General features: G+C 36.4%; 1 protein-coding gene across 1 annotated transcript in view; it reads right to left on the reverse strand.

Annotated features, from left to right (window-relative positions):
- The window catches only part of CCSER1 (coiled-coil serine rich protein 1), a 531,900-nt gene that overhangs the window by 101,189 nt on the left and 413,633 nt on the right, over positions 1-17,078 (reverse strand). The window contains exon 7 of the mRNA XM_027769856.1: positions 2,761-2,844. Within this exon, the coding sequence (XP_027625657.1) occupies positions 2,761-2,844 (84 nt within the window). The remainder of the gene's footprint in view (positions 1-2,760; positions 2,845-17,078) is intronic.

Below are 17,078 nucleotides of genomic sequence, written 5' to 3' on the forward strand. Positions count from 1 at the left end.
GCTCACGTGCACAGCACAGTCCCTGACCAAACAGCAGCAATGCTGCCATTGAGAAACCATCCCCTAAAAGCAGAGCAGTGACTGAAAAATCTGTCTTTCAAAATAGTCCTTTGCCTCCATCTCCCCAGTCTCTGACTAAACCTTACAACTCCAAACTATCGCGTTGAGTAAACAAATAATTACTAACAAACAAATTGTTCTTAATTATTAATTAAGTATAAAGACCTTTCTGGTATAAATATACCTACATTTGTTTTATAATGTACATGGAGATAAAATGGCTTGTGATAACACCAGTCATTTAGAACAGACAGATCCATCCCAGGTAATATAAAACTGCACTAGCTCTAAATGACCACAGAGCACGAGTACGCATTATAACATGGTAAGGAGAAACTAGTTTTGAAATATGTTTTGAATTTTCAAATTTAAGTCGGTAAGTTATAAATGGAAAGTTTAACTTCTACCTGTCGAAATGTCACAAGTTACTTATTGCCAGGCTCAGAAGTCCTCGAGCCAGACTGCTCCATGAAGCCCAGTGGCTTGCACTGCCCTCTGTGACAGCCATGCTTCCTCCATGCTCCAAATCCAGCCCCAGCTCCTTCTTCTTGCAATGCTCCTTCCCCTGGTTTCTTAAATCTCACGTGCTTTTTCCTTAGCTACAATCCACTTTTATAAACTACTAATATATCTTCAAAAGTTGCCATATTTCATTTGCTGAAATATTCATGATGATTATGCAAACTACAAAACATGGAAATTAAAATGGCACCCTGATTGTTACTTGGGGAATTTTAGAGGCTAAATAGCCAATTTGGGTAATTCCAGTTTACAGAAAATACACACGCCCGCATGGACGCACGCACGCACGCGCCGCGCTTTAGTAAGTCAGCCGAAACAGGACTTCTGGAGAGAGTGGGACTGAATTACTTTAATTATAGCTATGTAGCACTGGCTCTGAAAGTAATCATTTTCTTACTTCATTCACCAAATGTAGGTCTGATCACTTGTACATGCTATGTTTTAAATCTAATCACAGCTAATGTTTTAGGAGAAAAATGAACACTTCTTTCTGAGTTAATTATCCCAAATAAGGATTGTGGCAGTGACTAAATCCCCTTATGTTAAAATTTATGATTTTATCCATTCTTTAATATCTGACAATATAAGACATTTTTGCATGACACATAAGCAAAGCCTGATTTTATAATATAAAATGGCAAGACTATATTAAATATAGAAAGATTTTTAGTATATATTTAAAATTTATATCATAAACATTATTTATTTATGAAAATGTATTTCTAATAATTTAATACATGTGCCTTTTGTCTGCTATTTTAAGTACTAGGTTATGGCTCTCTAAAGTCTTAATAATACACAGAGGATGGGACCAGAAGTTGGCATAATGGCTATGTCGCTGAATTCCCATGTAGTCAACCGAGGTTTGAGTCCCAGACCCAGTGGTTTAAACTCAAGCTGGGTGTGTGTGCGTGCATTCCCAAGATTCCAAGAGAAGAATGGAGGAGAAGGGATTGTGGCATGGCCATCCTCCCTGGGGGGTGATTTCTCACTTTCTGTCTGTCTCTCTCTGTCTTTGTGGTGAGTGCATGTGCTCTATAGTAAAAACCTCTCAAAATAATAATAATAATACACATAGGAGAATAACCATCAGCATTAACCCAACCAACAAACACTGTCTTAATAAAGGTCAAGTTTCAGTGAAAACATTGCCAGTTTGTGAGTCAATAAAAAGTGCTCTCAATACTTCTAATATCTCACTAATACGTTAACAGTTCTCAGAAGCTACATGTTTTACAAAATCTGTTTTGTCAATTATATTTAAGAATTATACAATACACAATTGTTAATGTGGTCACATCTGAGATAATCATAAAATACTTTTGACTAGGATTTGCTTTTTGATTTTTATCATTAGTCAAGATCTCTTTCATGGTATCCTATTCATTTTATTGGTAAATTGTAAGAGCTCTTGGTAAATTTTAAAAAATACTTATTGTTTTATTTAATCCTTGCTTTAGAGTGCTACTATCTTTTATTATATCAAGTGCACATATTTTATTGCAAAATATTGTTCATATAGATATAGAAACTGAAAACACATACTTAGAAAAAGGATGCTAAAGAACTTTTTGGTACCCACCAAATGCATTTTCATGTCATGATGGTGTGGTTCCTTATATTTTTTTATGACATCACATAAAACATACCACACTCTGAAAACATTAACTATATATAATTCATAAAACTTTTTTATAATTTGGAAATAACATATTGGTAAAAATATAACAAATTTTAAAATATTAATTAGGCTTATATATTGGTGGTAGCTGTATAAAAAGTAAAAGCCATGTAAGATTACTGAGTACTTTGCTTGATATTACGTGATTCTATCTCTAGGCATAGAAGTATGCGTTAAATCATGCACTTCACAGAATATAATGTGGCCTTAGCCTGCAAGATTTTCGATAGATACAAATAAAATGTCTAACCCTGGGGCAGTCATCTGTTTCAGGTATTATATAAATTTCCACATACATTATAAAACATTCTTTCTTTTTTTAGCTTGCCAAAGATTTTACAGTTTTTATGAATAAAAAAAAATCACAGAATTGATAATCAGATTAAGTCACTAACAGTGTTTATAAATAATAATATCAGTGTTAAGAAATGAGGGTTGATAACAAATAACCTTGCAGGGAAATTATACTCTGTGGGCCAAATATCGTTATCACTTACCAGTTCTTCCTGAAGTTGGGAAATGAGTTCATCCCTCTCTTTCAGCTGCAGCTTGAGCATTGAGCATTCATCTTTCATTATATCCTATAAAAACATCAAAGAGATGGCATAATAGGCTTAGCCCTTTCACTTTGCTCTTGATAAGGTAAGTCAGCTTCACACAGTGGGAGAAAATTGCATCTGACTAATGAAACTCAAATTTCCTCTACAGTGTGATATTTTTCATAATATATTCCAAGTTACAAAAAAAAAAAAAACAAGCTAATGTGTCCAAAATATTATGCTATACATGATAGTGTGCTCATACATGAGTATGTTTTCTTACATAGTTTTTTTTATTTTTTGTGATATATTTGTTTATTAATTTTGTTGCTTAAACATAAATCAATGACTCATCCTAGATTCTTTCCTCTAATTTTTGTGAATAAGTGAAATAAAGTCATTATACTTTAAAAGAGATGCCCTATCTACCATTGGTTCCCCTACTATAATTAAACATTAATTCTCAACCAACAGTCACCGTGCGGTCTTCATCTTTAATGATTTCCCTGTAACATTTAGCCCTTTTGCTAGAGGTCAATCTCTGATGATTTATTCTCATGCTGCACAAACAGTTGGCAATGGCTTCTGTCTACACACAGGCACACCTACAACCTCTTCTGGTCTATGCTGGCAACCCACAAATACAACTACTTAATCCAGAATTATTGATCTTCCAAACCCGAGCTCAGAAACACAACTACTTATTAACACGTATCAGCGTTATCACACAGACATTCCAACTCTATTATGTACTCACCTCCCACTCACTTGCAACCAAATCTGATACCAAATTCATTGATCTTGACTTCCTTAATGCGTCCTAGACTCACAGCTCTGTATTTTGTATTGATTTTGACTTACTCTCGGTATTCATCACTTCTAGCCCAATTTCTGCCATGATTTCTAAAGCGATTTCCCCTTCACTCTCTATCACTTTCTCTATCTGCAAGGGAGATTTATTTTCTAAGTGGAAATTCATTCTGCCACTTCCTAATTTAACAGCTAATCATCTCTTTTAGGGAAAACAAAAAAATCAAAACTCTTTAGCATGGCATGTTGTGCCTTTTATTATCTGTTACTTATTTCTGAGCTTCAAAGGTTTTCATTTCCTACCTGCTTATAACCTTTGCTGGCTCCTACAGAGCTGACACATAATGTGCTCCCTTCCTTTACACACGCACACACCTGGATTTTTTCTCTTTTGCCCACTGAATCCCTCGATCTTCCCTAACACTTCAAACTCTGAGATGCATCTTGAAAATAATTCTTTATCCCACTAGGAAATTTTCCCTTGTTGGCTTAGTTACACATTCCTTTGCGGTGAAGGGGTGCTCTTAGTGTCTAAACCATACATTATGTCATATACTCCTAATATGGTTTACTTGTTCTCTAGCTTCACTGGATAAGGTTTATTTCTCCACCTGAGCATGTACATGGCATTCCTTTAGCATTCCATTGACACCATTAGCATTCCATTGACACCACAGTGGTACCTGACACATGCAGGATGTTGCAATTCATGGTTCCTTCTTTGGTAAAATTACCAAACAACATAACCATTAGGAAAATACCCATTGTCTATGAAATCCATCACTCTTATGTGAGCTTACAAGGAAGAAAACAGTTAAGGAACTAGAGAAAACACAATATTTACTCCAGTTCTCATTAGCTTTAATAAGTACAAATGCCTCTGCAATGATCAATATAGAATATATAGTTCTAATTTGTTAATATCTTTTCTGATTTTTGGATGACCAGTTTGATAGGAAGCTGCTAATTATTTCTGTTCCTTCTCTTTTGTAGTAGTTTAATTTCTTTCCTAAATTATAAGTTTTCATGAACAGAATTTAAATCCATTGTTTTTTACATTCATGCTCATAATTTCTATTACATAAATTCTAACTATTACTGGTAATAACAAAAGGTTAAGCTTACTCCACATTGCAAAGGAAAAGTCAGCATAAGTAGGAGAATGATAAGACAATCATGTTTCTTAGACTTACAGAGATCTGGAACTAAATCCTTGATACTACAAGTACCAGATATTTGTCCCCCTATTTTCTTAACCTCTTTGCTCCATGGAAATGTCTGTAGGTCCATAATGCTATGAAACTATAAAATACCTATTGACCAAAACTCCATTGTACACATATCCCTAAAATCTTGCATAATATTTCATTTAGAAAAGTTGATTCCCTTTGTAAAATAAAATGATATCACAGATTGGTTTTTCAGGAATCAAATAGTGAGATGGAGTTAGGATGCAAAAGGTGTACTAAGGAAGGGGAAAAAAGGATATATGAAAGGAAAGAAGAAAAGATCAACACTGGGTGGGAGGCAGTAGGACCATGTTCACAGTGCACAGTGAACAATTTTCTATTTGCTAAACAAGGACTTCTAGAGTCAAGATGGCCTGTAGAGTCCCATGCTGAGAGCCAGCCAATGGGGTGAGGTGAAGGTGACTGGATCCCTGGTGGTTGCTGGGTGTGAGTTCCCAAAATCCAGCAAGGAGAATGGAGGAGAAGGGATCATGGCATGGTCATCCTCCCCTAGGGGTGCTTTCTCATCATCTCTCTTTCTCTCTGCAGCAAGCACATTCCCTATAGCAAAAAAAAAAAAAAAGAAAAGAAAAACGGGGGGATAAAAGAGAAGAAAAAAGGAAGAATTCATTGCTGAGGGAAAGTAGGAAGGCTCTTGTATTACCTTGCCAGCATTCAATCATTGCTTGGACAGAGACTCAAGAAGTGCTACATCTTGTCCACCACTACATTATTCAGCCATTGATTCAGACCAGCCTGTGATTAGCATGGACTTCAGTTGGAAAGCCACAGTGGAGCCTGAAGGAGCCGGCAACTGAAAATCATCAGGTAACCACATTCCTTGCAAGTAGACAGTGAGGCCTTTATGGCAGTAAGATCTGAGATTCAGTTTACACCTATTATAATTGCTTTTTGTTGGTTAATTGTCAATGATGTTTTTGTATTAACATCCCATTGAGTAATTAGCTTAAACTGAAATATATGCCTTTATTATAGCGATCAGAAACTGTAATAAAATGTTGATTTCTAAAAATTATGCTCACTTTAAAAATTCTCAGATTTCTGGGGAAATTATTAACAAAGTTCACAATTTCACAGCTGCAAATTAAGTAAATAATAATGTATCATTTGCATTTATGTATGAACACACATTAAGCATTATTTGCCATCAGAAGACAATTTAGAAAATCTATGAAATTTTTTTAATGAATGGTGTTGCAAATGATTTTTAGCTACAATTTTTACTTGAAGTTATTGGCAACATTCATGTAGGTATCTAACAGGCAGAATGAAAGCCCTCAGATGAAACCTGATAGTAATTATCCTTCAATATTCTCATTACATTTGCAAAATTCTAGAATGTATTTGATAGGTTGATCTACTGAGTTAGAAATCATATTGATGTGTAGAATTAACATGATTTTAATATTCTTGGTTTTCAAAATAAGGTTATTCCATTAACCTGTAGGGTAATGTAACCAATTTAACCTTGTGGTTTTAAAATGCATATTATTCTTAGTCAGGAAAACGTAACATTCAATAATTATGACATCCTCTGCTTCTCATTCCAATATAATTAATTTTTAGGGCTAAAATTCAATGCTATGATTTCCTAACTCAATAATTATCCATAAATATGGGCCTAACTCAGTGATGTAAATTTAAGAGGGCTACAAATTCTTTGCTACTCTTCTTTTGAAAGGTGGAATCTAATGCTCCTCGCCTTGGATTTGGGTTGGTCTTACTGACTCGTGTGACAGAACATGACGAAATTAACTTTGCATGACTTTCAGGGCTAGGTCAGGAAGTCCTTTCAGCTTCCATGATAGTTACTCCTTTGCAGAAAGGAGTAACTTCGCAAAACAGCCATGCTGAGAAGTACAAAGCACAGGGTGCTTCCACTGACAGCATTATATGAGCTGCCATTATATCAACAGCCAGCCACAAAAATGAGCCATCTTGGCATCCAACCTGGTGGAGCCATCAGGTGACAGAGCCCCAGTCAACATCTAACTGTAACTGCCTGAGACACCCGAGGCTAAAACTTCCCATCTGAATCATTTCCAAATTCTTAACTCACAAAATTGTTAACAAAAGGGACTAGCAGTTGGCATAATGGCTTTTTGGCTGGACTCCCATGTAGTTGACTGTGGTTCATGTCCCAGACCTGGGGGCTTAAACTCACGCCGAGCATATGTGCATGCATGTCCAAGATCCCCGAGAGAGAATGGAGGAGAAGGGATTGCAGTGATTTCTTGCTTTCTGTTTCTCTGTGTCTCTCTTTCTAGTGAGCACATGAGTCCTATAGCAAAAACCTCACAAAAAAAATATATATATATATATATATATTGTTAACAAAAGATTTCTGGGGAAATTATTAACAAAGTTCACAATTTCACAGCTGCAAATTAAGTAAATAATAATGTATCATTTGCATTTATGTATGAACACACATTAAGCATTATTTGCCATCAGAAGACAATTTAGAAAATCTATGAAATTTTTTTAATGAATGGTGTTGCAAATGATTTTTAGCTACAATTTTTACTTGAAGTTATTGGCAACATTCATGTAGGTATCTAACAGGCAGAATGAAAGCCCTCAGATGAAACCTGATAGTAATTATCCTTCAATATTCTCATTACATTTGCAAAATTCTAGAATGTATTTGATAGGTTGATCTACTGAGTTAGAAATCATATTGATGTGTAGAATTAACATGATTTTAATATTCTTGGTTTTCAAAATAAGGTTATTCCATTAACCTGTAGGGTAATGTAACCAATTTAACCTTGTGGTTTTAAAATGCATATTATTCTTAGTCAGGAAAACGTAACATTCAATAATTATGACATCCTCTGCTTCTCATTCCAATATAATTAATTTTTAGGGCTAAAATTCAATGCTATGATTTCCTAACTCAATAATTATCCATAAATATGGGCCTAACTCAGTGATGTAAATTTAAGAGGGCTACAAATTCTTTGCTACTCTTCTTTTGAAAGGTGGAATCTAATGCTCCTCGCCTTGGATTTGGGTTGGTCTTACTGACTCGTGTGACAGAACATGACGAAATTAACTTTGCATGACTTTCAGGGCTAGGTCAGGAAGTCCTTTCAGCTTCCATGATAGTTACTCCTTTGCAGAAAGGAGTAACTTCGCAAAACAGCCATGCTGAGAAGTACAAAGCACAGGGTGCTTCCACTGACAGCATTATATGAGCTGCCATTATATCAACAGCCAGCCACAAAAATGAGCCATCTTGGCATCCAACCTGGTGGAGCCATCAGGTGACAGAGCCCCAGTCAACATCTAACTGTAACTGCCTGAGACACCCGAGGCTAAAACTTCCCATCTGAATCATTTCCAAATTCTTAACTCACAAAATTGTTAACAAAAGGGACTAGCAGTTGGCATAATGGCTTTTTGGCTGGACTCCCATGTAGTTGACTGTGGTTCATGTCCCAGACCTGGGGGCTTAAACTCAACGCCGAGCATATGTGCATGCATGTCCAAGATCCCCGAGAGAGAATGGAGGAGAAGGGATTGCAGTGATTTCTTGCTTTCTGTTTCTCTGTGTCTCTCTTTCTAGTGAGCACATGAGTCCTATAGCAAAAACCTCACACACACAAAAAAATATATATATATATATTGTTAACAAAGTTAAGTTGTGGCTTTAAGCAACTCACTATCCAGATGACTTGGTACAGAGATCACCAGACCATATGGAAAATTTCCAAACTACTGTAATTGGAATTAGCGTAAACTATGACTTACAGTTGAATAAAAATGTATACAGCTTATTTTTAAAACAGAACTTGAGATTTATTTTTTGGTTACTATAATTTGTTATACTTATAATATTTTTTTCCCAATAGCTCATTTAAAGCATAATAATAATATTTAGATCCTTCATGTAAACTACTAAAGAAGGTGCAATACAGGTATCAAAATTGCTTGCAAGTTTTTTTTTTACTCCAGTACTTTTATTTTATAAATTTGGCAGGTTAAAGACTTGGGTAATTTGGGTAATTTGTCCCACATTTATGTCTTAATCTAGTCCTATATGTGTTATAACCAATTTTTCCTCTAATTATAATCACTTCAGTGTTTAAGATTTATATAAGCAGAAATCAAATGTCAAAAAATAAACACAAGTTGAATCTGTAAATCATCATGAAAATTAATGCTGAAATTAAAAATGCAAAATAAAAATATCAAATAATAATTTCTAATCCTCACAAACAACCCTAATAGTTCCTTCGGATAAAATCATGAACACATTTTCTCAGCTACTAGTTATGAAGCACATCAGCATTGGTACTGAGTCATTGTGACTATTTATAGACTTCTGGCCTCCTCTCTAGAGGACTTTACGTTATGACTTACAAGCTGTTTCCTCAGTCTTGTAAACAAAAAGGTCAGTAGATTAAAAAATAAAGGAAATAGACAACTCTATCAGAGCAAACAAGGACAGAATGTTATGAACAAGTGGGAAAAGAGAAGAAAAAAACAGGACTTTGGAGGAGAGAACAGCAGGGCGGAGATTAAAAATATGAGCATGCAAAATTGACAATGAATTGTGCGGCTCTACCTACATAAGCGACCTCATGCAATTCTTGTGTGGACTTAGCTTTAAGGTGGCATGCTGTCTGTAACAGCCAGCTAGCTAGTGAAAAAGGCTGTGTAGGCATATAATCATCTCTGCAGGCCCAAGGAAGGGTTCCTCCCAGGTATTGAAAACAAGGTCAATACAAATACCACTGTAATCCTTTATTACTAGTTTAAAATAATAGAAAAATATTTTGCAAGCCATTTCAGTATTAATGATTGCTACAGGTGCTATGAAAATGTTCTTTTTATAAACATTTAATTATAAAAGGATGACCGGACTATCTTTACATGATCACATAGGAGATGAATTAAAATTCCCTATTATAATATATGAGCTTTTTCCCAAAATCTTCTCATAGAAATATAAAAATAAAGGGCCGGACCTGTGGTCTAGTGGTTGAGGAAGCTAGGTCCCACATGTCAACCAAGTTGTTTGAGTCCCAGCTCTAGCAATTTGAAGAACATGCCAGGTGCATATGCCAAATCCCAACAGAATGGAGAAAAGATTACAGCATAATCATACCCCTTGGAAAAAAGGTGCTTTCTCTCTGTCCCTCTCTCTCTCTCTCATTCCGATGTAAAATTTGTAAAAATTTAAAAATGAAAGACATAATATTTTATGATGTTCTTAATGATTATACTACTACATTTACTAGAGGTAAGTGCATATTGTTTGCCCCAAAATCATCGTTTCCATTTTATAGTACTGACAAATACATGATCAAATAATAGCGCATATTATATATAATCTTTTTTGCAGTTTAAGTAAAATAAAGCAAATTTTTCTTAGACATTATATTTACTCTGATTTACTCTGATAAGAAATGTTATAGTAGTTTCTAAAAAAAAACCCATACTAGAAATATATTTTTAAAATATACACAATTTTTAAATGGTACTTAGTATTGAAATAATAATTTCTTTTTCAAGGCATAGTCAAAATGAATAGATGTTCAAGGCAAATATCTGAAAAATGTATTCTTTAACGTATAAATCAAATCAGAAAACAGTATTATCTCTTGTCACAGTGGTATATCTGCTTGGATTTTCAAGCAATTAAAGAAGAATGTTTGGATGCCAGAATAATCTTTTTATCTATAAATGCTACCCTTAGGAAATTTAAAAAATCTGTACTGATCTTCATCTTTTGAAAGATATTAACACCACCTTATGTCTGTATAGTGGCTGTAAAATTTATGAATCATTTTATGTACTGAAACTTTTTTTTTTCCTTTTTTGCTATTACAATCTTTTTTGACCAGCTATTAAGTAAAATGTACATTTCTGGGATGAGTAGGGCCATATACACATACACAAAACAGAGAAGACAATTTTTACCAAGAAACAAATAGAATGAAAACATTTAAATAATATTGAGAACTTTAAATTGTGTTCATCCACCACTCATCAAAATCTCTTGTGGTCTCAAAATTTTTGGAATAGCAAAACACGTTTGTCTACTCTGAAAATTTTGCTAAGATATTAAAACACTTCCATGAGACAATGAGCTTAACATTTCCAAATAGTTAGTGTCCTCTTTGACTCATCTTCTTACACATACAAGGAAAAAAAATGAAGTTATAAACCTTTTCTTATATAATGTACTTCATTTTACTTATTTTATCTAATTATATAGTAAGTGGTCAGAGAATTTTATCATAAGTTGTGATCCTTATAAAAATATTACTCAAACCTTTCACTATTTTGTTTTTTTTTCTTTCATCTAGTTTGTGTGTTAAAACTGATATTTACACAACATAGTATGTAATTTTCTAAAGCCATCTTAAAATGATACCATTTTGCAGATGCAAGGATGAGAAACTAATTTCTCAGTGTCAAAGAATGAATTACTAGGCAGGAAAAATTAGTTTTTTGATTTGCTAAAACCCATGGACTTCATCAAAATCAACTTGGAACTATATTTAAGACATAAATGCCTTTATAAACTCATCAGGAATGAGCTTCTTGGCCCCGCCTGGTGGACTGTGGGTAGCAAACTGAACTGCAATGCTGAAGCCAGATGACCAACCACAGGTCTGGTTTCGTGTTGTGATCTGAAAGCACATGTGGCCCAAGACACTGACTATCTGGAGGGTTAGAGAAAGGGGATCAAGGTATGGTAAGAGCCTATTAAAGTTGCCTCTCTGTCTCTCGCTTTCTCTGGCACACATACTCTAACACCTATGAAATGAACAAACTGTAAAAAAAAAAAGAAAAAAAAAAAAAGAACTTCCTAACAAAGAAAGTCAGCAAGTGACAAAGTAATACTTCATTGACACTGTCCCATTTAAATTGCTTAATAAGAAGTTCTTGGGGAAGAAATGTTCTTCAGTAGTCTCAAAGAGAGAGATTCTCTGATACTGGCCTATTTTTCTCTGTCAGAGAAGCATGTAGGAATGCCAGATTATACCTTAAGCAAAATAAGCAATTGTTTACATGCTACTTTCCACAATGTAGGTATATGAGATTAAAAAAAAAAACACAAGGTTTTTAAAAAAGCCTAATGCAAGTTTCTTTGTACTCTGAAGCAGGCTCTTCATGTTTTAAATAAAAAATAGGGAGATTTTATCCTTCAGCCTCCTCAATGAAGTAAAAAATGGTATGTGAGTACCATTATGAGGAAAAGAAGCAATCGGACATCAGATATCCTTTCCTCTGGTGTTTCGTTCTTTTGAATTACTTTTTTCTTTTCCTTTTTAAAATGCTGCTTGAGGCCAGCAGGTTGTGTGGAAGTTGAGGCACTAGATCCCGTATGACTGACTGGACGGTTTGAGCCCTGGAGCTAGCAGTATGAATTCCTGCAGCGTATGTGAACATGTGTGTCCAAAGTCCTGAGAGGAGAATGGAGGAGAAGGGGTTGTGGTGTGGCCATCCCCCTTGGGGGTGATTCTCACTTTTCTTCATTTCTTTCTCTCTTTCTTGAATACATACACCTTATAGCAAAAATTACAAAAAGCAAAAAGAAAAACAACTGTTTGACCCAATTTTGAGGCCCTCGCTAGTGGCCGGTTAGTTTTCTTTTCTTGAGCAGTTGATTCATATTCTCACCACAAACATTTCCCTTATGAGGCCTTCACACTCCAGGGCCATTATGTACCAACCCTATCTGCAGCTCTCCTTCAGCCATCCAGAGCCTTCTGAAAAAAATCAGATTACCCAAACCACAGAGAGCCTGTGGAACCTCCCTAACCCACCCTGCTCAGTATGCACAAGCCCCTAAAGCCCCAGCAGACTGTTAAACCCTCCCCAGATACCTTTTGCATGGCCCTGCAAGCAGCCTCCCTTCTTTGTACCTGTAACTACTTGAGTTATTCCTGCCTCTCACCTAGGCGAGTGTCCCTGTGTTGAGTCCTGCCATCAAAAGCAGCTTTCTGCCTCAGAACACAGTGCAGGCAGGAGGGCGGCTGCAGAGACTGGGCGCCCTTCTGCCATCCTCCCAGGATAAGCGAGTCAAGCCATTTCTCAAGGTCTGGACATTTATCCCACACTGAGGCACAGGGGAAGGACAGTGAGAACACTATTAGACACTGCTTGGTAAGACATATGCATTCTACTGTTTTGTTTTTGTTTTTGAGATAAAAAAGAGAATGAAGCCCTTCTGATTTAAAATGTTAATGTAATCGAGTAAAAACTAAAGAGATTTTCCTAATACTGGCAGGTCCTGAAAAGTGCTAGTATCTTGTTTTATGGGGTGCTCAATTGTGATGATGACAAAGAATACAGAAATAACTAATGCTTTGGGACTGTTTCAAGGTTTCTGGCATAATTATAGAATTTGGAAAGTTAAAAAAAAATCTGAAAGCTCATATTGTGCTGTACAGGAATTACAGATAATGTGGCTCATTTTCAGCTGTGGTTTCTGGCAGTCTGGGAGGTCAGAAAATTAAACTGCCGAAAAAGCAATGAACATTAGCTGAAGCTACAGACTACAGCTACAAAACATAAGGTTGTATTCTATAGAAGGGAAATGACTAGAGGTCACGCTTTGTTCTTTTATAGAGACACTAATGGATAGCAATAGCACACGCAGTACTATCTTCAAATACCCATTACATGTATCATTGTACGGCAGGTGTTTTTTAAGATGGCATATGAATGAACTTGGGAGACGTCCATTTTTCAACCTATGAAGTAGATACCCACACACCACACATGTAATTCTTTTTTTTCCATCAGCAAGAGAGACAGAGAAAGAGAGGCAGACAGAAAGAAATAGAGAGAGAGAGCAGTACACCCGCAACAGGGTCTTTGACCCTGAGATCCACTCCCAGCTTCAGCCAGCCAAGGGTCTTGGACACATGTGTTCTTCGGGAGATCTCCAGATGGGAACCTGGACACTGCTGTGTGAGCCAGCTTCTCCGAGTGCTGTGACTGTCCACAGCCTGGACTCCCTGCAGTAATCCGCTTTCAAACAGCTGCCTGTGTAGTGAATGCCTTCACGCTGTGCTCAGCTGTATAACTGACTCCCATTATAAAGCAAAAGTTTTAGCTAGAAAAGTATAAATTAAAAGAACACTGAGAAGTTTAAGATGCTTATTAAACAAAATAAGCTATCCTTACATTATCACACAGCCTACACCAAAACTAAAAGATAAATAAATTGGAAGATTATCTGGGTGGGCCTCTTGTATTCATATAAGCTCCTCAAAGGAAAAGCTTTCCTTTCTGGCTAGAGTAGAGGCAGAGAGACTACAGCAGAAGAAGGACTTGATCCACTATTGCTGTTTGAGGACTATAGGAAGTCTTAATGTAAGAGAGTTTCCATCTGACAGCAGGCAAGGACCTCGAACCCAAAACCCTGGGAAGTGAAATCTTCCTATAACAGGACTCAGCCATGAAGAGAATCTGAGTTCCAGATGAGAACATGGCTGGGCAATATTTAATCCAAGCCTTGGGAGGTTCTGATGAAAAGCTTAAAAGATTGTGCCAGTCACCAATTTTGGAATAAATTGCCTTGGGTTGGTTGAAAACCAATATAGAGGACTACTCAGTGTGTAGTGGTTAAGCACTGTGCAAGAAAGCCAGATCCCACACTGCTGACCAAAGTTTGAATCTTGGCCCTGGTAGTTTGAGAAACATACCAGGTGAGGATAAATGTGTGTCTAAAATCCTGATGAGATGAGAAATGGAGAACGGATGTGGCATGACCATGCCCCATTGGAGGACGCTTTCTCTCTCTCTCTCTGATGAGCACACATGACTTTTAGCAATAAAATAATAATAGTAATAGTAATAATAATAATAATGACATAGATCAAGGTAACAGAATCAGGAAAAGCTTTCTTGAGAAATATCTAAACATAGTTCCAATGGTTAGAGAATTAGCAAATGATAACAGAAAGGCACATATTTTAGAAGCGAAGGCAGGAACATTGAAATTCTTGGAGCCAAGAGTTTGGAGAACAATTTACTCTAGCCTAACAGTGTGGAGAAGTATAAATAGGTAAGGAGACACAAAACGAACAAAATCATGAATGTTTTTTTTTCCCCACAATAATAAATTAAGCTTTATTCAGAAAGCTATGGTATATCAACAATGACTTTGTGACCATGGAACAGTATGATCAGATTTTAATTTATGGAACCCACTCTGGTATAGCATAGACAATAGGCTGCATGATACCAAGGCTAGAGACATTTAAGAGGCTATTTAATAACCCATGTCATAAATAGTTAGGATTTGAACTAAGACAGGGCTACGGGAATATATTTCAAAGCTACTTAGAAGACGAACTCTACCAGATATGAGTAGAGAAGGGAGGGGGAAAAGAGAGTCAGAAATGACTAAATTGTTGGCAGGTCTGCCAGGTGAATGGAAGTACTGCTCATTCCTGTTGAGAACAAATAAAATTCAAGGTGGAATTTTAGGACGAGAAATACAATGAGTTCAATTTTAATGTCCCTCATAAAATTCAGCTGAAGAAATACAATAAGCCTTGTGTATGTGCATGTGCCCAGAAGAGGGAGATCTAGTCAGAAAATGGAGATTTGAGAATCATCAGACTATTGATGTAGGGGAAAATTGATAGTCAAAAAAACAAAAAGTAGTAACTGGGAAGAAAACTGAAAATAAACAGATGGAGAATGAGGAAAATATGGTGTCATAATAACTTGAGGAAATAACTTTACGGAGGGCAAGGTCAACAATGTTAGATGAAACAGAGAGGAAGTAAAGTAAAACTAAATACATTTCATTGGGATTATTACAACAGGAAGTCACAGTTGATTTTAACAAAGCAATTTCCGGACTTGAGCTGGAGGCAGAATTCAGATCACCGTGCACCCAGCAATGAGCTGGAAATGAAGAAGCAGTGAGGCACCAACTGCGTATCTGCATACGGGTTTATTGCAAGAAACCTAAGTATGGTAAAAATGCAGAAGAGTAGCTAATAAGATTGAGATGGAGAGAGGCCAGCAGGTAGCATGGTAGTTAAGGCACTGGACTTCCCACATGGCCAACCACAGTTTGAGTCCTGGACCTGATAGCTTGAAAAATCATGTCTGGTGCGTGTACATGTGTACCTCAGATCCCAGGAGGATAATGGAAGAGAAGGGATTGTGGTATAGCCATTCTCCCATGAGGTGATTTCTCAGTTTCTCTCTCTCTCTCTCTGTTTCTCTCTCTCTCTCTCTCTCTCTCTCTCTCTCTCTCTCTCTCTCATGCACATACTGCCCTATGGCAAAACCTGAAAAAAAAAGGATTGAGATGACATGTGATGTGTGTGTGAGAGAGAGAAAAACTTAAAGAGGTTTAAAGACTCATGAACACGATCCAGTAAGTTAAAAATAAAGGAGAAAAAAACACATAAGGGAAGGATGTCCTTTGGGTGTTGAGATGAGATCCAGGAAGCAGGATCCAGGACACAGGACTACTGATAGCTGCAGGTAGGCAGAGAAGTTCTTTGAACAGTAGGAAATAAAGTCATGTGTTGTTGACAGTGAGTCATTGACACAAGATTCTCTTTCTAAACAACCTTCTGTGACACATAACTAAGGACTGAATTATTTCCCCCATAATTCTTTTTACTATTAATCTTTTGTGCAATCTCCATAACTTTAACTGCCCTACAGAACCTTGCTTAGGAATCTCTTGTTTTTCTATCTGCCCAGCTTTCTTCCTTCTGATCCTGCATATTAAAAGCCCTTGAGGGAACCAGCAGATAGCATAATGGTTACATCGCTGGATTCCCACATATTTGACCATGGTTTGAATCCTGGACCCAGTGACTTAAAACTCATGCTGGGCTCTTATGTGTGCATGCCCAAAATCCTGAGAGGAGGATGGAGGAGGAAGGATTGCAGTGTAGCCATCCTCCCCAGGGGTGATTTCTCATTTTGTCTGTCTTTCTCTGTCTCTCCAGTGAGAGCATGCCCTCTATTACAAAAATCTCTCTCTTAAGGGAAAAAAAAAAAAAAAAAAGCTCTTGAGAATGTGTTTGACAAAGAACTGCCCCCAAACATAGGACAAAGGAGTAGAACTTGACACAGGCCAGAATTTATGTATGTATGTGTGAATAGGAATAGGTCAAGTTTGGGGACAATTTTACATAAATACCTTTTGGCCCCACAGAATTAAAACCATATATATATATATATATATATATATATATATACTGCACGAGA

This window comes from Tupaia chinensis, unplaced genomic scaffold, assembly GCF_000334495.1.
Source record: "Tupaia chinensis unplaced genomic scaffold, TupChi_1.0 Scaffold000094_1, whole genome shotgun sequence".
Taxonomy (NCBI): domain Eukaryota; kingdom Metazoa; phylum Chordata; class Mammalia; order Scandentia; family Tupaiidae; genus Tupaia; species Tupaia belangeri.